At 46.7% G+C, this 22229-nt stretch overlaps 1 protein-coding gene and 1 long non-coding RNA gene across 4 annotated transcripts in view; one reads left to right on the top strand and one right to left on the bottom strand.

The window, feature by feature from the left end:
* The first annotated feature begins 4175 nt into the window (after positions 1–4175).
* The window catches only part of FGF9 (fibroblast growth factor 9), a 35560-nt gene continuing 17506 nt past the window's right edge, over positions 4176–22229 (top strand). The window contains exons 1-4 of one of the 2 annotated variants that reach the window (XM_038573486.1): positions 4176–4310; positions 5745–5816; positions 6465–7260; positions 16120–16223. In XM_038573486.1, the coding sequence (XP_038429414.1) occupies positions 6984–7260; positions 16120–16223 (381 nt within the window). In that variant the 5' untranslated portion in view covers positions 4176–4310; positions 5745–5816; positions 6465–6983. Of the gene's footprint in view, positions 4311–5744; positions 5817–6155; positions 7261–16119; positions 16224–22229 lie in introns of those variants that run through there. The other variant, XM_038573485.1, reaches the window with a different exon arrangement.
* Positions 7411–10460, bottom strand: LOC119865921. 2 transcript variants are annotated; one of them, XR_005378483.1, is made up of 3 exons: positions 9280–9427; positions 7920–8229; positions 7411–7825 (listed from the first exon to the last, which is right to left on the bottom strand). It is a non-coding gene; the product is annotated as an uncharacterized LOC119865921 (long non-coding RNA). The 2 variants fall into 2 exon arrangements; XR_005378482.1 differs by lacking the exon at positions 9280–9427 and adding an exon at positions 10223–10460 and having other exon boundaries at positions 7412–7825.

Below are 22229 nucleotides of genomic sequence, written 5' to 3'. Positions count from 1 at the left end.
TTCATATTATGCTTTTATTCTTTAACCTTTCAGAATGCTGTGTAATTTTTTTTGTTGAAAACTGGATTTTATGACTTGGGTAAAAATTACTTAGGTAAACACCTTTAGTGGAGATTTTATATTTATCTGGTGAGGAACTAGGCTGTTTTTATTGTTTGCAGTGGCTATGGGGTCAGGGGCTAAAGTTTCTTCCGGTGTCCCTGTTTTTGTTTCCTTTGTTGTCTTTGGGTTTCCCTAGAGATTTCTAAAATAGGGTCTGAGTCCTGCAGTTCTTTTAGCTCTAATCCTTCTTACTATACAGGAGCTCTCTGGATGTCATGGTAAGATGTAGGGGCAGGGGAAATGTTCTATGGCCCTATGACTAGGTCTCAGTCTTTTAGAAAGTCCCGGTTGAATATTTCCTTTTCTCCACAGTGAGGTCTGGAAGGGCCTGGTGGTGGATATTTCCCTTCCTCCAGGTTGATTAGGTGCTGGCAAAATATCTTTTCTCGAGGTCAGGCTTTGTTAAGAAGAATAGAGAACTCTGGGCATATTTCAAAATGGTTATTTTCTCCCTTCCCTGAAGGAAGCAGGAAGAAATTTTTCTCAGATCTTCTCAGTGAGAATCTGGTAGAGCTCTTGGGGGTACATGTCAGGAAAGTGTAGGGTCCCTTCTAAGATTAGGCCTTTTCTGAATTTTTAACTCTCAAGCTTGTTCAAACTGAGCTCCTAACAATTCATCAATGACAGTTAGGTGTTCTTACTGATACTAGTTCCAGAGGTGGGCTCCTGTTCCTCTAAGGTATGAGTCTCTACATCTATCTGTCTTTTCAGTTTTCACAGCAGCAGCTTATCCTGTGACCTGAATTCTTTGAGGGATCTAAGAATATCTGTTGACTTTAGTTTGTCCAACTTTTTTCTTGTGTGGACAGCAGTGATGATTTCCAAGTCTTTACATGTCAGACTGGAAAATAGAAGTCATATTTTTCTTATTGATTTATAGGAGCTTTTTGTATATTAGGGAAATGAGTTCTTTTTTTTTTTTAAGTTTTTATTTATTTATTCAGGAGAGAAAGGGCAGAGACATACTCAAAGGGAGAAGCAGGCTCTCTGAAGTTAGCCGGATGCAGGACTCGATTCCAGGACCCTGGGATCACGCTCTGAGCCCATGGCAGACGGTCAACCACTGAGCCACCCAGGTATCCTGGGAAATGAGTTCTTTAACTTGATATGAGATGCACATTTTTTTCCATTTTGTCATTTATCTTCTGAATTTGTGTTTTCCCTCCACACAATTAAACAAATATTTTGTATGTGTTAGAATTTGTCATTATTCCCTCTTAGACATTTGGGTTCTGTTATACAATTAGTAAGACCTTCACTACTGAGATTAGAAGAGAATTCTTCCATTGTTTCTTTTAGTACTTGTTACGGCTTTTAAAAAAAATATTGAAATATTTGCTCAATTTAGGTTGTATCCTCATGTAAACTGTGAGGAGTACATACCATTTATGTTTTCCCAGTTGTCTATTCAGTTGTTTCAAAACCATTTACTCAATTGTTCATTCCATTCTCCCCCTATTGCTTGCCTTATCACATATTAACTTATTCTGTGTATTTGGGTCTATTTCTGTGATTTCTATTCTGTTATTGTTTTATCTCCCTATTGATATTCTAATATAAATAGATCATATAGCAACACTACTCTGTTTTGATACTATAGCTTTAAAATATTAAAAAATATTGTATAGCTAGTTACTCTCCATATCTCTTGTCAATTTAAATTTAATATTCTTTTTTTAAAAGGTTTTCTTTCTTTATTTAACAGAGAGAGAGAGAGCACACAAGCAGGGAGAGCAGCAGAGGGAGAGTGAGAAACAGGCTTTCAGCTGAGCAGGGAGCCCAATGCCGGGGCTGGGATCATGACCTGAGCTGAAGGCAGAGGCTTAACTGACTGAGCTACCCAAGCACCCCTAAATTTAATTTTCTATATTAACTTTAGCATCAAGGTTAAGTTTTTAGATTAATTTAGGAATGATTACATATTTATAAAATTGAATTTAAAAAAATCTAAGAACACTATATGCCTTTCTATTTGTTCAAGTATTCTTTTGTGTCCCTAAGGAGCTTTAAGTATATTTCTTCATTTAGATCTTGCACATTTTGTTAATTGTATTCCTAGGAAATTTATCTTTCTTTCCCCCACCCTGATTGTAACTAGGGTCTTTAATCCTTTATTATGTCTTTTAGCTGATTGATCCTATGTGTATATAAGATGTTTACTTCTATATATTTATTTTAGGGAAACATGCCATTTATAAATATTTAGAAGTATATGCCTATTAAAATAGAAGGCAGTGTACATAATGGCGGTCTGAAGTCCCATGAACTTAGCGCCACCATTTATCGGCACTGTAACAATAGGCATGTTACTTAATCTTTTTAAGAGAGGGAAGGGGAGAAAGAGAGAGTGAGTGAGCAGAGGGGTGGGGGACAGACACTCAGAGGGAGAGAGAGAGAGAGAGAACCTTAGGCAAGCTCCATACTCAGCATGGAGTCTGACTTGGGGCTTGATCTCACAACCCTGAGATCACAACCTGAGGTTAAATCAAGAGTTGGATGCCTAACCGTCTGAGCCACTCACCCAGGTACCCCTTCCTGAATATGTCAGTTTTCTCATGTGTAAAATGGGATAATAATAGTACCGATTTCATAAGGCAGTTTTGAAAATTAAAAAGATAAAGCACAAAAGCACTTAGTAGACTGTCTGGAACATAGCAAAGTAGTCAATAAATGTCGACTACAATAGTCCTGTCCTCTTACCATTGAAACTTAAACATAGTCCATGGGAGTCAGACTAGCAACAGACACTAGTCTGTTGCTCAAACACTCCTCTCCACTCCACACTCATCACAGTTCCCAATCCAAAGCCTTTGACCAAAGGGTTATAAAGTGGGAGTGGGAGAATGTGTGAAATGGAGGTAGAAGGGCAGAGGCCCAGTTACACCTTTATTGTTATAGGAAAGGAATGAAAGTATTCCTTGGTGATATGCATTTGGGGGTTCAAGGAAATCAGAGGAGGAGACACATGTTAATGAGCAAAGCAGCAGAGATGGACAGAGTACTTTTGTCCAGTGGTCTCCTTACATCTGTAGATACTTCATAGCTTACAGGCCATTTTTACATACATGTATCATAAACCTATATTTACAGTGACTTACCCAGGGCCCATGGAGGGGGTATCAGTAATCATAGGGAGTAGATCGTGAGGTTGCAGGGAGGGTTGGACAAGCTAGTTCCACATCTGCTGATGCCTATTCTAGTCTCATTTATCTTTGTACCTGTCTTCACTTACCTCATCATTTATTCCCACCTGAGTGTAAGCACTAAATGATCAGCAGAAAAGATGACAAACTGGAAAAAAGAGAAAACCAGAAGGATTAAAATATTTTAAAAAGAGATAGCCTGAGAGAGCATTGGGATTGAAATCAGTAATAGTATTTGCTGAATATCTCATGGGCAGAAATCTAGGGGGAACTACATTAGGATCAGCATAATAATAGCTACTCTGTCTTAAGTGTCTATTGTGTGCTGCCTGTTTTATGTGCGTTTTTCCTTTTATTCCTAACAACAATCTTCCAAGGCAGGTGTTATTAAGCCAATTACACCACAGGTCTAGAAAGCAAGGCCTCATTCCTCTTGGAGCTTAACATCTATGTACTCATTGAAGAACACTTGTAAAATATACGCAAACAGGCGTGGACATAGGAGCTGGTGATCATGGCAGAGCTGGAAGGGAATCTTGAGGAAGTCAGCCAGACAGAGCCAGTGGAGTGAGTTCCGGAGAAAAAGGGATGTGATCAATAAAAGGAAAGATACTGTTTGCATTACTGTAATAGGAAAACAGGACCAAACAGAAGGAGAGAATGAAACCTGACCAGCAAGTTAAGAGGACAAGGAAGCAGCAAAAGCTTCCTGCAGGTAGAGTTAGGGATGCAGAGGAAATGTGGATTAAATTCGCCGCAGTAGAGTAGATGCTCGAGCAGGCAAACTGCTTCTAACCGGGAAAGTGCTCTATCAGCTACTTAGCCCTGTCTCCCACTGCTGCATCCTTTTTAAAGTGACAGTCACGAGGCTGCGGGATTCGGAAGCGGAAATGGTCTTTGCTCATTGGCTCACAGTCTAAATTCAGACCGAAAGAATGTGGTGGGAGACGACTGGTGGAAATTGTCCCAGTCCTGTCTTCAGTGGAAATGTCCACGTGCCGCCCGTGCCTTCCCTTACCGAGGGTCTCCCTCTCCCCATCGGTCCCGCCCGCCTGCGCTGACCAGGTTTGTAAAGAAGTGAGCCTGCCAGCAGGCTGTCCCCGAGGGTCCAGGACCGCCCCGCTTCGCCCAGCGCCGCCGGCTGCCTCGGTGATTGATGCCAGCTACTCGGGCGGGTTAGGAGAGGTGACCCCCCTCCGCCCCGCCCCTCCCGCCGCCCCGGCTTCTCGTGTCTGCCCCGGGGCACTCAGCGTCGGAGCCCACCGCGGATGTGACCGCCGTAGATGCCGCGGGGCAGGGCTCGGGTGCTTCCTCGACACGTAAGCACGACGCACGGAGCCAGCCCGCGGACACCCAATGACCTGGGACTGCGGCAAAGGGGTGTGGGAACCGCAGGGAGGGAGGACCACCTCACCTCTCGCCTCCCCCGGCCGGGCCCCAGCCCGCCTCCCACCCCGGGGGCAGGGCAAGGTCGCTCCAGGTCGCCGCACCTCCTGCGCCCGAGAAATCTGCACATTCACGACTCCCCTACGTCCACGGGTGAAACCGCTGTGTCCCGAGCAGGGCCAGCCCAGTGTCTCACCTCCAGCCCGTAGCTGACCCCCGAGGCGGCCCCCCCGCAAAAGGCGGATGCCCCCTCCCAGCGCAGGGGTCCCGGCTCCGCTTCGCCTTTGCTGCCCCCTCGAACGTCCTGCCGTCTGGAGCTGAGCTCGAGTCTCGGCAACTTTCACCATCTTGACCCGAGAGTCGAGCCCTCCCTAAGACAATGTGAACAAAGAGGCGCGGGGAGGAGGGTGGCCCGCGGGTGGGCGCCGGGGCGGGGGCGGGGCGGGGCAGGGGCGGCTCGGGGGACCCAGGAGCCCGCGGGCTGTCCCGGGAGCGGAGCGCGCCGCCGGCTCTGGGCCCCTCGAGGCCCGCGGTGGCGGATGTCTTTGTCCGGCCTGTGGCTGGGCGCGAGGGCCGCCGGCCACGAGCGGAAAGCGGAGCCTGGCTCCGGAGCTCAGGCTTCCACTTGCGGCCCCGCGAGGCGGAGCAGGAAGGCGCGGCTGCTGGCCCCGTGGCGCCCCCCACGCGGCTCCGCGGGGCCTGCGGCCCTAAGGGAGGGACCCCGGACCTCCTCCGGCGCTTCCCCAACCGCGGACGGGCTGAAACAGCGGGGGCGGCACGGCTCCCCTACCTGGGCCCACTGGCGCTCCTCCACCCGGCTCTCCAAAGGTGCGCGTGCCCGTCCGAGTCGGGGACCGAGGCGCTCCTCTGGCGCCCCCCTGCCGACTGGACCGCGGCGGCCGGGACCCGGCGGCGGGCTGCACCCATACCTGCCCCGACCCCTGCCGCCGGGAAGCCTGGGACAGAACAGGCCACTGGTGCCTCTGTGCGGGCGTGTGGTGTGTGTGTGTGTGTGTGTGTGTGTGTGTGATACACACACACACACACTCACGGCTGGGCTCACATCCATCCGGCTTACCTGCAACACAGTTGGCGCTTCTGTGTGTCTGGCAGGAGAATGAAAGAGAAACTGCCGTGCCCGTTCAAGCTAACTGAGTCAACCCCACGTCCCTCCAACTCTTCCAAGTAAGTTTTATTTTATAATGCAATGCAACATTACAGAGTCCATGTGAAAACTACTTTCCCAATCGTAGTCCGAACCTCTACCAATGCACCGAGGAAGATTTAGGCTACCAGATGCAGTGCCGCAGGACACTCGGGCGTACGGCCGCCGGCGCTCTCCGCGCATCTTTCTCTGTAAAGCGGGTACCTCGGCTGTGCCCTGGGAAGTCCCGCGCTCTGGCACGCGGCACGGGCCTGCGGCAGCGGCGGACGGGCGCTAGGACCGCGGGGCGCCCGGGCGGCCGCGGCGCTACCTTAAACCCAGCCCAATGCCGCTGCTGCGCCACTCTGCGCGCCGGCGGGGGCTGCGCAGGAGGAGCGCTCCGCCCGGTACAACGCTCCGCGGGCCGGCGCGGCGACACCTGTTCGCGGCAGCCCGGGCGGCACGCGAGCTCCCGGCCGTGGCTCTCCTCGCTCGCCGCTCGCCACCCGTTCTAAGCCAATGGACGTCTGCCGAGCCTCCGGAGAATTCTGGATACTAGCTTTGGACGCCTAAAGTTTTTTTCTTCTTCTTTTTTAAAAAATTTATTATTATTATTTTTGGAGGGGGGACCAGGAGGGGAGATTTTGTCGCCACCGCCAACGTGAGATTTTTTTTTTTTCCCCTTAAAGGATTCATGCTGATGTCTGCAGAGTCGGTTAGAGTAAAAACAGCGCATGCCTTCCTGGAGTCGGGATCCGTAAATTCTGACGTAGCCCGTGCATCTTAAAAATCCCTATAATAACGCCTAGGCATTTAAGTTGCTATGGTCATTCTGATCTCAAACCAAATGGAGAAACTACGGATTTTTTTTCCTTATTACGGTCGGATGGGATGAAGACCTTCCTGCCTGCTAAGAGCTGGGGATCTATCTATAGAGATACATAGATATGTTTATCAATATGTCAGTGTGTGAGTATAAAGTGGTGGTTTCTTAGACTATCAGTGGTTTGACCTTGAACCTGTGCCAGTGAAACAGCAGATTACTTTTATTTATGCATTTAATGGATTGAAGAAAAGAACCTTTTTTTTTTTTTTTCTCTCTCTGCAACTGCAGTAAGGGAGGGGAGTTGGATATACCTCGCCTAATATCTTCTGGGTTGATACCGTCATTATTGTTTATTCCTGTGCTCCAAAAGCCGAGTCCTCTGATGGCTCCCTTAGGTGAAGTTGGGAACTATTTCGGTGTGCAGGATGCGGTACCGTTTGGGAATGTGCCCGTGTTGCCGGTGGACAGTCCGGTTTTGTTAAGTGACCACCTGGGTCAGTCCGAAGCAGGGGGGCTTCCCAGGGGACCCGCAGTCACAGACTTGGATCATTTAAAGGGGATTCTCAGGCGGAGGCAGCTATACTGCAGGACTGGATTTCACTTAGAAATCTTCCCCAATGGTACTATCCAGGGAACCAGGAAAGACCACAGCCGATTCGGTAGGTATACCATTAACCCTTTAATGTCCGTGCAATGACCTGTCCGGGTTATAAGTACCCAGAAGGTGGCGGCCCGGGGGTGGGTGGGTGGGGGTGGGGAGGAGGGATGCGGGAAGGGGTCTGTACCTCTGTCTCTGTCTTGCCAGCTTAAAAAAAAAGAAGGAAAAAACAAAAAGCCTCGGGAATTGCAGATCTGCCGCTGGCACTGATGCAAGTCTACATTGAAAGCCCCCCCCCCCCCGCGACTTTTTTTTAAAAGGAGGACATGATTTATAAATATAACAAAAGTCTCTAGTTCTTTTGCATCAGATACTCGGGAAGATGGGGTTTAGGAAGTTTCTTTTGAATGGGCTGATTGCACGAGTTTAAAGCTTTAATCATTAACTACTGAGAACTTGAAAATGCATTTTGCTGAGGCAGTGGTTATCATCTTATGGCCCAAGGAAGTTTTTGCTCCTTCTTTTCTTCTAATAAGTGTACTGCTTGAATTGTAAATTAAGCGTATTGTTTATTCCCACCGTGAGGGTCTGAAAACCCCGTAGGCGAAGGTTGCTGACGGATTGTTCTGCGGGGAGGAAGAAAGTCATATTTTAGACTCGGAGAGCAGCGGAGGCAGAGGCGCTGGGGGAACAGGACTCGGGAAGGGGCAGAACGCTCACCGGGGGCGTTTGTCCTTGCAGCTATCAAGTTATCACTAACGTGTGCAGCCCCGCGTGGGTCTCCTGGGTGGCTCTCCGGCGTGCGTGCGCGCGCGTGCAAACGCTGCGAGCTAATTTTAAAGGGCATTCGGAGGATTTCATTTCCCAAGGAGGGTTCTTGTGACTCAGCACTGAGGGCTGCAGCCCCGAGAGCTGGTGACCGTGCTCACCCTGATGCCTGCACACAGGTGCCTGGGGGCCGCCCAGAGCCCAGCACAGTGTCAGGGAGCTCAGTGCCCGCGAAGGGAGTCTCGGTTGTTCTCCTTAGTGACTAGAAAGAAAGAAAGCGCCAGTTGGACAGCCAGACTGTTGGAAGGAGTTAACTTCTCAGTGAACCCACCTGACAACACTTAAACTAGGTCGTAAAAAACGAAGTCCTGTGATTTTTCTTCCTCATGCTTTAATGCCAGATGTTGAGCACAGCCTAAACTATCTGTCTAGGTTCGTGGGGCTGTCGATGATGCCAGGAGGTGAGGATGGGGATGGTCTGGGACCATCCCCAGGATGTTTTCCCTTTGCTCTTCGCCTAGCCCAAGCCCCAAGCCCCAAGCCCCAAGCCCCAAGCTGAACCTCCTAGTGTAAATTGTGGCAGTCTCCCCTCTGCTTCAAAAAAGAAAAGACAAAGCTGTAGCTCTTTGCTTGGCAATTATTCAGTTGAAATATAACTGCATCCCCCCCACCCCCAGATAAACTCAGGTCTGATTGTTGCACAGCGAGGACTAAACTTTACTCCAAGTGCTGCTGTGTCCGGCCGCTTTAAGGGCTGCCCCGGTGCCGAGCGTGCGGTACTCCAACCGCAGGCGGTGGGCGGCCGTGGGTGGGGGACCGAGCGTGCGGCGTCGCACGGCCACCGAGGACACCTGCACCGCGCGGGCGGACGGCGAGGGCCCTGGGCGGGCGGCCTAGGTGCGCCTGGCGGCGGGAGCCCGGGTCCTCCCGCGCGCGGGGCCGGCAGGTGCCGAGGCCGCCCGGGCCCCCCGCGCTCTCGGCGGCCGCCGGGCCAGCTCCGCGCGGTCCTAAACGCACTCCGCTTCCGCCCCCCTTTCTACCCGGCTGGAGCGCGCCCTTCGGCGCTGCAGGGACGCCTCGTGTCGGGGGCGACGGGCAGGGGCTGGCACGCCTCTGGCGGGGTTTAGGGAATGAGATTGTTTCTGGCCCACGTTTAGCCCCTCCGCTTCCTCTTTGTGTGTGAGTGTGGGTCGCGCGGGGCCGACGGCCGCCGCCCCGGGCAGCGCGGTCTTTGCGGTGTGGGAACCGCCGGAGGCGCGCACCGCGGCGGCCGAACGGGTGGCGGGGACCGAGGACCGGCCGCAGGTCGTACCCTTGACCTCCCCGGTGTCCGCTCGGACCCATCTCCCTCCGCCGAAGCACGCAGCCAGGTCTCGGAGAGTCGATGGCTCCGCTGTGCCCGGGAGGTGGGTCCGGGGCCCGGCCGACAAGGCCGGAGCCACAGGGCAAGGGGTGGGGGGACAAAGGGCCGCCGAGGCGGTGCAGGGGGCGCCGAGCTATTGTTGACGGCGTTCGGGGAGCGGAGCTCGCGGCCTGCCCGCCTGCGTTCCGGAGCCCCGGCTCGGGCCCCGGCCTCCGGGCTGGGAGGGGTGGGGCGAGGGGCAGCGCCGCGGGGTTCACCGCCGCAGGGCCAGGGCAGCCTCATTGTGTGTGTTCGCCGATCCTGGCCTCGGAGAGGGCGCTCGGAACCCGGTGCAGCCCGGCTGCTCCCCGGCCTGGAGAGATTATGGGATGTTCCAGTGGGGGTTCTCCACGGCCCCACCCCCATGGGCTTTAAAAAAAAAAAAATGTTAGCGCAGTCACCTTTAGGGTAGGACGTTCGCTAAATGCAGTCGAGTCATTAGAAATCCAGTAAATCCACAGGGGAGAGTGAGGATGCGAGAGTGGAATTGTGGGGACCACGAGGGTGGAGAGAACCCAAGAAGCGAGTTCTGGGGTCAGCAGACAAGGACGGCTGCTACAGCAGCTGAATAGAGATCATCAAACAAGAACTAGACGTCGTCACCCCTCACCCCACTCCACCCCACTCCACCCCCAGTCCTGGAGGTTGGAGAAAGGTGTCGCCAAGGAAGTGACATCTCCACTCCTTAGGCTCGGTTGGCACTGTCGGCTGGGGTGGTGGGGGCGGCGCGGGAGGGAGGAGAGGAGAGCCCCGGCCCGGGTTGGGGGAAGGGTCGCCGAGCGGGCGAGCTCGAGGGTCGTCCTGAGCTGGCTGTGGGGGAAGGGCGCGCCCGGCGTTCCGCGGTGCCACTCACCCGCGTTCGGATGGAGCCGAGTGGGTGGCTGTGCGCAGTGGGGGTGGGGAAGAGGCTGAGGCGGGAGGGTTATTTAAGTCTTTCATCCGGTGGCAGGGAGAAGCGGCCCCCGGGGTGGCAGCAGTGCTGCGGTCTCCCGCCGCTACCGCTGCGGCAGGTCCCAATATTAGCAACCTCCGCAGCGAGGTGCGAGTGCCGGGAGCCTCCAGCCCGCGCTCTCAGCCCCGCCCGGGAGGAGGCCGGCGCGTCGGCGCTAGGACCCGCGGGGAGCGCGAGGGGAGGGCCCGGGAGCCCGCGGCTCCGGGCTCGGGCTCGGGCTCGGGCTCGGGGAGGGGCGGCGGGGCTGCGGCAGCTCCGCCACACCTGGCGCTCCGGCGCGCTCCCCGCAGCCTCTCCTGCCCCCCTCCCTGCCGTCTCTGCAGCTTCCCCCAGGGCACTGTGTCTTCACCCCGATTTCTCTCCCGATTCCCTAGAGCAGAGTAGCCGTGGGTCGAGGGTGGGGGTGGGCTTACACCTTGATTAAACAGAAGGTGCATTTCTACGTGCAGTGAACTGGTAGAAGGAAACGTGCTGGAGAAATGGTTTTGCCTCCCCCAGGCAGCCGCAGGTGACTGACTGCAGCTGCTGGCAAGCCTGGCGGTGACACAGCAGCGGCAGTGCAGGGGACTGGGGGCGGGGGACTCACGGGCGTCCCAGCAGGAGCTGCGGCAGCGACAACTTAGGTGGGACCTTGAGGGAGCCCTTTGTTTTTTCCTTTGGGGGTGGTGAGGTGGAGACCCGGTGCAGCACGGAGGAAAGGGACAAGGAATGTATCTCTGGGTAATCGGCTGGGGGAGTGAGAGGTTTCATTTCATATATATATATTTATATATATATTTTTTTTCTCTTTAAAGCACTTGCTAGACGGAAAAAAAAGTGAGCAGAAAATCAATTGAGGAAATGGTAATGCAGAATAATAAAAAAGTGAGCGTTGGTCCTGATCCGCTATTTAACTTGGCGCGAGGAAGCCCGAGTGGATTGACCGCTTGACTTCGTGGAAACGTGGCTGCTTCTCTGCCGCTCAGCCTCTGGGCCTGGCCTGGTGGTTCTAAAAGGCCAGGAAGGCCAGGCTTCATCAGGACCCCACAGGAGCAGGGCCTGGGGCTGCATGCTCAATACCTCACTAAAGGAAAGACTTCCTATTGAAGGTGTTGTCTTCCGGATTGGTTCAGATTCTTGAAAAATTGGAGTTGTAAACTCCCATGTAGTCAGTCATTTCCTAAAGAAACTGAGGTTTGCTCTAGTTGCTACAGACTCAGACTTATTGCATCTGGGGCTTTGAGATGATTGATTTGGCAGCCCTGGTGTGGGATTCTCTGGGTGAGCAGGGAGCTCCGGAGGGAGGGGGGTTAATCTGTTTTGGAAAGCTTCGTCTTGCCTCTCTCCACAGTCTGCATACATTCTTGTCCTCTAAAGAATGCAGCTCTGTTAAGTGTTGGGGGCTCTTAGGCTAGAGGGTTGTTTAGCATGGGCCAAGAGTGGAGCAGCTTCTGCCTGCCCTCCCATTGGCCATGGCTGGCCTCATTATGGCCTTGGGGATGAGGCTCAATGTGGAGGGGCTCTTGGGAGCTGGGCCACGTTTAGGTTAATGGTCTATTTGAACTGAGCTCTGGGCTGAGGGCTCACGCCTAGTGATTGTGGAGCAAGGATAAAGTCTGGTGTGGTCATTTGCCTGAGGTGGTCCCAGGAACTGTCCTGGCCTTCCTGTGGGCCAGAGATCACCTCACACCCCATCAGACCCCACCCCCCTTGGGCCCACCCAGTGAGCACATCCTCAAAGGAACTCTTGGCGCCTGTGAAAGAGAACAGCCAAATGCCACTAGCCACCGAACCTGTGCTTCCCCTGTCACTCAATCACTACCCATTACTATGACTCTTCTGACTTGATGTCTTGATTGTCTGCTTAAGAGGAGAGACAGCCCACCACAGTACACATGTGAGGGCCACGGTTGTAATGTTGGGCACAATCCCATCATTCCTTCCCTCCCTTCTTCCAGTCTTCTTTCTTCTCTTCCTCACTCTTCCCTTCCTTCGTTCCTCTCCTGTTGCTCATTAAACATTGAAATGTTGCTGCACAGAAACCTTCTCCTGGGTTGCTCCGGATCTAGCAGCCCTCTGTACTGCAAACTCATGCAAACAGATAACATGGGGAGTGGTCCGCGCTCAAATAAGTGTGGTTGGAAGCACTCACTTGGCTCAGGCCCAGGGAGAGGTTACTTGACTTGGTAGAGGTTATAGAGTTTATTGTGGACAAGATGGTACCAGGAATGATAAGGATTTCAATCTGGGCGGAGAGGATCTTGAGCCAGGTTGCCAGGTCTTTCTGACCTTAACAACATTGGTGTTCTCTCTGTGTGTGGGGGAATGCTGTGACTCACACATTCAGGTGTTCTGCTTGCCCTTAGGTCACTGGGATGACCTCATAAAAGGCTGGGCTGTTCTTCTGAGGTCTCTTTCAAGGAGCTGCAGAGAGATGGATGGTGGGTTGAGATGATGAAATCTTTTCCACCTGGGCTCACTATATAGGTAGTTCCTTCTCACATGGAGAGCCCCTCAAAAACTTTTCTCACTTTCAGGATGCCCTCTCTGACTCCCCTTCCCAAACTTGAGTGAGCTACCCATTGTTGGACACTGGCCATACCCTAAACATCTTCTTGCTGCCTTTATCACATTATTGTCATATTTATCTGTTTGTCTTTCCTTGCACTAGATGGTAAGTTCTTTGTGGATAGAGGGCTTAGGCTATATCTTATTCATCTTAGTATATTTAACAAATGGCATATTTCTTGGCTTATGGTCACTCAATAATAGTTATTTTTTTTAAAAAAGATTTTATTTATTTATTCATGAGAAACAGAGAAAGAGAGGCAGAGACCCAGGCAGAGGGGGAAGCAGGCTCCATACTGGGACTCGATCTGGGTCTCCAGGATCATGCCCTGGGCTGAAGGTGGCGCTAAACCGCTGAGCCACCCAGGCTGCCCAATAATAGTTTGTTGATCCAATAAGTCAGTGCATATGAATTAACACCTATCTGGTTTCTTTTTCTAGCATCAACATCTTGCTAGAAAAAGAAACCAGATAGATATCTTAATACTTTCATTTCTAAAATATATAATAATAATTTCAGTGTTTAACTCTTTTAATAGAGGTTAATTCTGTGCACATAAACAATTTGGGTGAATAGTCTGCATACATAGGGGATGCCCATCTTCCCAAATTCGGCATGATGAGAGAGCATAGACAGCCACAGGAACTCAACCTGCTTTTCACTTTCTCTGCTACTTCAAGTCCTACTCCTTGGGTCTGTGGAGACTGATCTAGGTAACGTTTTCTAGTCACTAGTAAGGAAATGACTATGCAAAAATGGTACAGAAATCATGGATACATGAAAAAAAGGTAAAAAGAATCATAAGATGTACATAATCCATAAGGACATAGGCTTTGGTGTCTGATTGCTTGGGGGCAAGTTATTTAACATCCTTAAGCCTCAATGTCCCCATTTATGAGGTGGAGATTAAAATATTGTAATGTCAAGGGTTGTTCTGAGCATCAAGTGAAAGAAGGCCTCTCATTTGGCAGAGACTAAATATTCAAGTGTTCAAGCTATTATGATTGTCATTGTTGTGGTTATTGATAGTCTTCTTGTTGTTCTGAAGACAAGCTAGTCAGATGGTTTTGTAAGATCACACACACCCCATCGTTTTGGGGCCTGGTGGGCAATGATGATGAATATTCATGATTAGTTCTCTGAGCTGCCTCCCATTTAGGGAAAACAGAGAGGTCGTGAAAGACCCTGTTGGAAGATGCAAGTGTCTTTTAGTTTTGTGATTAAACCCTTCCCCATTGACATGGGATATTAAAGTGGTCAGACCTCAATGGGTGTAAAATGAGTCCTATCATTCATTTTATAATGAAAATTGGACATTAATGAATTCCTAACACTAATTTCAGGATCACCCCGACCTATATTGTGGTGTGTTTTCAGGTAGTTAAAACACACCGCGTATGCATGTGGCTCCTAATGGTAATAAAATGCCATGATTTAAATTATTTTTATTTTTTAAGATTTTATTTATTTATTCATGAGAGATACAGAGAGAGAGAAGCAGAGACACAGGCAGAGGGAGAAGCAGGCTTCATGCAGGGAGCCGGATGCTGGACTTGATCCCGGGACTCCAGGATCACGCCCTGGGCTGAAGGAGGCGCTAAACCGCTGAGTCACCCAGGGATCCCTAAATTATTTTTAATCATAAGAATCAGAAATAGCACAATGAAATGAAATAATTGTGTCAATAAGGGAGTGCATCTCATGTGAAATAAATCTATGGAAATATTTCCTTATTTATCTTTCCATTTGCTTTGTGAGGTAGGGAAGGCTAGTAATAAATTAGCTGCTTTTAGATGCCATCTCCCAATATAGAGTTGGGGATTATTAGATCCAAAATACAATGTGTAATTTGTCTTTATATTTTTTTCCATACACTATTTCACATTTTATGAAAATAGTCTTGCATTTCCAGATAGATATTCTATAAAATGTAAACCCAAGATATTTGTTACATTTTGTGCTTATCAAAGAATTAAGAATACCCTTTATAAGAAATCTCTCTTCTTCTTCTTTTTTTTTTTTTACATCGTCTTGGAGCCCTTTGCTTCATTAGATTTATGTAGTGCATGTCTTCTTTCGATTGCAACACAGTCTATTTTGTGAGAGTTGCAAAATTAATTGTTTAAAAATCCATGTAAGTGCTTTTTTATTAGTCACATGAGACTGCCTATAGCATACTGTTATCCTTAGTTTTTTCCTAAACTCTTAAATATAAGTGAATTTTTTAATATTCGAGATATTTTTAATACAAGAACTTGGTATTTGGTATGTGTTAACTCAAGGTCTACACAAAATGTAGCACTTTATGACAAAATTGAGCAAATGGCTAGCACAAGTAATACTAGCATTGTCCCAAACATACAGTTGGGTAATCATCTTAAAACAATAATATAGTTAGAGAAATTAAAGCTGCTGTTGTATGGCCATAAAATTCTGGATTTATACCCAGCTTAGGTATTGTTATTCTTAGTGAGGTAAGCAAGGGGAAACTAAAAAAGAGGATCATTATGTTAGTTTGATTTTAGGGTAGAGTCTTCCATGCCTATTTTACATCAAGAGCGTTTTTTTGGTATCAGCACCCTCCCCCCCGAATATTATGTTATCTTAATTGCTTAACTAGCTCTCTGAGGCTTAGATAAGTACAGCAAAAATCAATACTTTGTTCAGGCAGAAATATTTGGGATGTGTATAGGCTATTGTAATTTTTCAGATGGAGCTCAATAAAGTTACGCAGTAAAGATTTGGATAATTTTCCTTAGACACCAATCAGGTCTTGGGTTAGCACTTCGTACTCCTGTTTTAGGGACAGAAGACCATTCTCTGAATAGAATATTTCCAAATATATACACAAATATATGTACACATATACAAATAACTAATTTCATATTTACAAAGTGGGAGTAAGTTGCTTTCTCTTAAATTGTAGTCTTGTAAATTTATTTAGAAGATGTATTTTGGTTTATCTGTTATGTCACTTCTTAGGGTATCTGTAAATACTAGCTTTTTCATTTTTAAAGTGTTTTGTTATGTGTTGTGTTGGTAAGTCTTTTAGTGTCATTATTATAGAGTTTAATTGAAAAATCAGCTCTTGTAGGAGGTGGTTTTAAGAGAAGAGACTTCTTTAACGACTGTGAGATTATCCAAGTTGGGAGCTGGGCTCAGTGTCCTCTCAAAAGTCCTAGTGGTGCTGAGACTAAGGAATTGCTCTGTGCTCTGACCTGTCTTTTGCCTTCTGCCGTTTGTCTTACAGGCATTCTGGAATTTATCAGTATAGCAGTGGGCCTGGTCAGCATTCGAGGCGTGGACAGTGGACTCTACCTCGGGATGAATGAGAAGGGAGAGCTGTATGGATCAGTAAGTACTGTGAGAGACTTTGCCAATCTCTATGCCTCACATTTGATTCAAACTGCATTTTCTCTAGATTGTAAATATCTAGAAATGAAACTGAATCTGTTTGGAAGTTCTTGCTTTTGGAGAAAAACCACTTTGTTTTTATTTATAGATATCAGCCCTGGCTCTTCACTAGACCAAAGTTTCTAAGAAAATGCTTTATTTATATGCCAAACCATTTTAATTATCAAGTAAATAAAAAATTCACAAGTGTGAAAAATCCCATGTTCTTGTATTGAATGGGAGTTATTTTTGAAATGAATTGAAATTATCTTCTCCTAAGCTTTGCAAAGCAGTGTAATTAAAACTAGAAATAGACAACCATGCTGTGAGTATAAACCCTTTCTTTGAGCTACATAAGACTTTCATTATGTAGAGAGAAGAGGGAAATGGAAGTTATTGTCAGATATTCATGTATGTGAATAATAATATAAAAATATTATAATTATTTGCAAATATTATGAGTTTCTTTTTTTCCCCCGTCTCACTTCCCATCTCTACTGGGTTGTAGGCTCCTTGAAGGGGGCAGTGAAGAAGTATTTATTACGACCTAGCAGGTGCCAGGTGCTTCCATGTGCTTAGGGATGACAGTGAATGAGACAAAGTCCCTATTTCTGCTTTGAGAGAAGGGTACTGACATTAGATCTTTGTTATCTCTTTACTTGTGCTAGCAGGTTTCTAAAACACAGTGCATGCTACACAGTAGGAACTTAATACATTTTTGCTAAATGGATGAGTGTGAATCATAGATTATTAGTTACTATAAACTTAAGTTTTCAACAAAAAGCTTGTAGTGCAATCAACCTTTAGTTTTTCCTGGCCATTACTGGTGGCCAAGGATTTAATCCATGTTACCTACAATAGGAGAACTTTGATTAGAAACTACAAAAAGTTAAAAATTAAAAGAAACTCAGAATGGGAGACAGAAATAAAGGGGATTTTCATATATAATTAGGATAAATGTTTTCTAGATATATTCCTTGCCTGTCCACATAAAGTGAATATATGTGTGTGTGCATGTGCACACACATGCAAGGGTTGGAGTAGTATCAAAACTTTTACTCAGACACTGCATATGACAGTGACTGGCCTGTGTAATTTGAATATAGCACACATCACTTTTAATGATGCAAGACTGGTTTCTCTGCCTTGGTAAAATTTGAATCTACACTAACCAGTGTAGATTTTGTTAGATATTTGTCCTTTTTTTTTTTTTAAAAAAAAAAAAAGCTTTCTTGAGAGAATAGATTATTTTAAAATATGTTTTTAAGCATAAGATTGGGTTTAGCGTTTTATTTTTATTTAATTTTATTTATTTATTTTTAAAAGATTTTATTTATTCATGAAAGACACACAGAGAGGCAGAGACATAGACAGAGGGAGAAGCAGGTTCCTCGAAGGGAGTCCAATGCCGGACTTGATTCCTGGATGGGGATCATGCCCTGAGCTGAAGGCAGACTCTCAACTGCGGAGCCACCCAGGCATCCTGGGTTTAGCTTTTTTAAACACAGATCATGGTTTAGATAAAGTTATTTACTGCCTAAATTATCTTTGTCAGCACTTTTAAGTGCAAAGCTACAAGGTATAAGGAAGTTTTCACAGATATTATTATTTTTATAGAGGGAGAGTGATGAGGGCAGAGGGAGAGGAAAAGAGAGAATCTTAAGCAGGCTTCACACCCAGCACAGAGCCCAGCCTCACAACCCTGAGATCATTACCTGAGCCGAAATCAAGAGTCAGATGCTTAAGGCCTGAGCTGCCCAGGGGCCCCTGCTTTCACACTTCTAAAACATAAACTAATGTTCTCCTTTTGTCACCCCCTCATTTTTTTTTTCACTTTTAGGTATATGGAAATTTAATTTATGGATTAAATAAAGTTGGTCACATTTGAACTTGGTAAAATGCTTCTTGTGTGTAGGGCACAATCCAAACTTCAGTGGGTGGAAGGGACTATGGTTTATCATCACCATCTTCAGACTCTTGATCACATACCACCAGCAAAACAAATTTGTTTGAGTATGGATTTCAACAGTGTATATTAAATTACTTAAAGCTTCTCTATATAAAATATAGTTCATATAGATTATTTTATTTTATAAGACTCATATTAAGGTAAACATTTTTAAAGGTTGTAACAAATGAGTAAACACAAATGGAGGCTGTATTTGCTCCCTGGACTACCTTGCATGCCCCTGCAGAGTACCCTCCCCTGGAGAGAGATGACCAGTCTTCCAGATGAACTTGCCAGCATGACAGCCTCTTGCAGTTGATTGGTTGGCAAGGAAAGCATGCAACTTTGAATTCAGCACAGTGGCATTATGTTTGTTGTCCAGCTGAGCCTCATCTTGCTGTCTGGGTTCTTCTGGTGGTTTCTTGCTCATGTCTCCTCTCCTCTGGGGGCTCTTCTGTCTTTGGATGCTTCAGTCTGCAGCACAGGCTGGGAACAGAGTGTGGACTCTAGAGGGTGCCCTGAGTGTAGACTCAATCAATGTCCGCGATGGTTCTGCCTGTGGTGGGGGCAGAGAGCTGGGGAACCCATCTTGGCATGTTTTCTGGGAAGTCTGATTGCCTAGTGTTGGGCTTTTTTGAGTGCACAGAGTGAGTGGCTAGGAGCAGGCTTCTGGGCCCACTGCTGCAAGGCCAGCAAGTGACACAGGTGTCTGAAAACCACAGTCACAGAACCTGAGCTGGGCAAAGGGGGTGGGTGGGGTGGGTCCAAGGAAAGGCCTCCATTTCCTCCCATGCTTGAGAAATGCAGTTTCTCTTGTAAAGAGTATCTTCAGGCTTGGAAACTGCTGGGAGGAAAGTATAATAAGGAATAATTTCCAAATTGTGATTTCCTTTGTGGAAGGAAGAGTGGAAGAGTGTCTGTAGCGGCTTGTCTGCATCCAGCTTGTTCCCTCTCCAGTCCATTTGCCACACTCTTGGGAACATTACCTTTCAAAACTCCTATACGAGTGTCACCTCTCAGGGTGGATTATTTATCTATCTATTTATCATCTATCTATCTATCTATCTATCTATCTATCTATCTATCTATCTATCTATTTTTTAAAGATTCATTTATTTATTTATGAGAGACACACACACAGAGAGAGAGAGAGGCAGAGACATAGGCAGAACGAGAAGCAGGCTCCCAGTAGGGAGCCCGATGTGGGACTCGATCCTGGATCCTGAGATCATGCCCTGAGCCTGAGCAGAAGGCAGATGCCCAACCACTGAGCCACCCAGGCATCCCAGGGTGGATCCTTTAAAGGGGAGCAACCGTGAGCTGTAGCAGAACATTCAGTACTTTTCACCAACCACTTTGCCTGCATCTGCACATGGTATGTGCTCAATAAACACTTGTTGGATTGAAATGAACTAAGCATTGCGATTTGTTTTGATGCTTCATGAAACACATGGGCATGGACCTCACTGTGTCTGCTTGTGTGGTCAGGTACACAGTCAGTACTGAGAACTCTGCTGGAAGGGAGAATCCCCATCTTCCATTCCCATCCCGAGTTAGGCTGTGATATGCTGTCCCTGGTGTGTCCAGCCCTAGGGGGACGAGGCTGAGGCTGGAAAAAGAGTGTAGTGGCAAAAGCATGGCAACAGGAGTCAGGAGACTTGAGCTCTCATTCTGTCTCTACTACCAGTGAAGTGCTGGGCTCTTGTTCTCTTCATCTGTGAGGTGAATAGCTTGACTTGGATGTCTGGGATGTCTTTTCTTATTCTGGATCTCAAGAACTTGTGGCTTGGATTTTTTAGGCTTTACTCTCAAGTCTCGTCTGCCTAATGCACGATGTTCTCTATGTACACGAAGTGTTCATGCAGCAAGATCTTTTTGCCTCTTACGTATAGAGCTGGCAAGAAAGCAGGTGGTTTTCCTTTTGGTCTCTACCTAAGGCAGGAGAAGGGAATGAAGATGTGATCTGTGCTCCGCTGTGACTAGGTATCATGTTTTCTGTTGGGTTTGTGGTTATGATATCTGGTGTGGCAGTGGAAATGAGGAGTGACTGAAATGTTACATTTTCATTGTGATAAGACTAGGAGAAGGAGGAAAAAAAGAAACAGGCAATGATTGTGCTATGAAATACAGTTGATCCTTAAATAGCATGTGTTTGAACTGGGTGAATCCACTTCCAGGCAGGTGTCCCCCCCCCCCCCCCAATAAATACAGTGCAATATTGTAAATTTATTTTCTCTTACTTGTGGTTTTCTTAACATTGTCTTTTCTTTAGCTGACCTCATTGTTAAGGATGTAGTATGTAACATATAACATACATATATATATTAATGTTATTGGCAAGCCTTCCAGGCAACATAGGGCTATTAGTAGTTCAGTTTGGGGGAAGTCAGAAGTTATATGCAGATTTTCAGCTGCACAGGGATCAGTGCCCCAACCCTGTATTGTTCAAGGATCAATTATACACTAAAAATTTCAGCTTAAAGAATTTTTAGCTATATGAAGTTGTGTAAAGCTCAGCAAACTAAAGTGGAGATGTTTTGTTTCTAAACACTGGGGAAACCTTGAAAAGAGTTATAGAAGAAGGCTAATAGAAGATTGAGGAAATAGCAGATTTCCACTCAAAAAGTAAAGCAAAATATAGCAAAAATTAATTTAAAATGTATTTTGGGATAAGTTTTCTCTTTTTGTCTATGTAATTCTTTTGTTTTCAAGTTTATTTTAGGAATGTATCTAAAAGGCCAGAGGTCAATGGGGTCATATTTCTTCAGAAAACTTAGAATTCTGATCCCCTTATTTGAATATGGCAGTAGGAAAAACTACATTGCTAGTGTGTATCATGATATGATTTAAGGGCAATCTGAATAATTCTGGTTCTAGGGTAGGGATTGATTCTTGCAATCGTGTGTTAATTCATATCAATTCCTTTGTTTGCTCATTCATTCACAAACATCTATAACTACTCTGTGCCTGGCACTATGCTGAGTGTATAACAGTGCAGCAAAGATCTCAAAATCTGGAGGGAGAAATATATTTATAAATAATTCAGTGCAATGTGAAGTGCAGTATATTAGAGAAACACACAAATTTCTTGGGAGTCTGAAAGAGTGTTTAAATAACTGCATTGGTGGTAAATATTTAAACTGGATCTTGAGGGATGAATAGGAGTTTCAGTAAGGGTAGGGCAGACAAGTTAGGGCACATGAGCTTTCAAATGTGAAGATTAGAATATCCTGCCTGTGTTGTAGAGAGATCACACACACACACACACACACACACACACACAGCCAGAGGATCATAGTATTAGGGTATTAGTTTACATTTGTCACTTTGATTCCTATCAAGGAGATTCTAAGTAAGGCTTGGATAGTTACTTTTAGAGTCTTAATCTAACCTATCTGAATGTTATTGAGATACTTTAAAGCATCAAGAATAATTGACTGTAATAAATATCTCTTTAAAAAAGAATGCCATGGAAAAATTAATCTCCTTCAAGAAGCTTGCATTTAATAAAAGTTATTTCACTTTTTCTTTAAAAAAATCACTACAATTATAATGATACAGGAAAGTAAAGGATAGAATCTGTAAAAGTGATACAAAAGGATGACATGCAGATTTCGAGCTTATATCCCTTCTACAGCACTTATTTTATTCTCTCCAGAATTTTAATTCCTGTTGGTCTTTTCCACTAGATTAAATTTCTAGGAGTCGGTTTCTCTGTCTTTAAAATCTTTCTGGTTTTAAAGGCCTGGCAGTACACATTATGTGTGGTTGGCATATGGTCAGTGTTCGTTGGCCCAGCTATTCAGCCTCTTATGCCCTGCATCCATGCAGAGCCTTGCTGTGTTTAAGCACCGTGTGTCGATAGCACTACCTAGTATGTGGTTTCCTGCTTGCAGAGTCTTGTATTTCCTTATTTAAAGACCCAGACCTTGTAGATGGCAGAGTGACTCATTCCTACTTCTTGCAGCCCTCAGACCAGTGCTTTGGAACCCGATCATCATCCTGATGCAGATGCTTAT

Source organism: Canis lupus, chromosome 25, assembly GCF_011100685.1.
Source record: "Canis lupus familiaris isolate Mischka breed German Shepherd chromosome 25, alternate assembly UU_Cfam_GSD_1.0, whole genome shotgun sequence".
Taxonomy (NCBI): domain Eukaryota; kingdom Metazoa; phylum Chordata; class Mammalia; order Carnivora; family Canidae; genus Canis; species Canis lupus.
The sequence above is the reverse complement of the archived record's forward strand: the minus strand, read 5'-3'. Positions and strand labels throughout refer to the sequence as shown.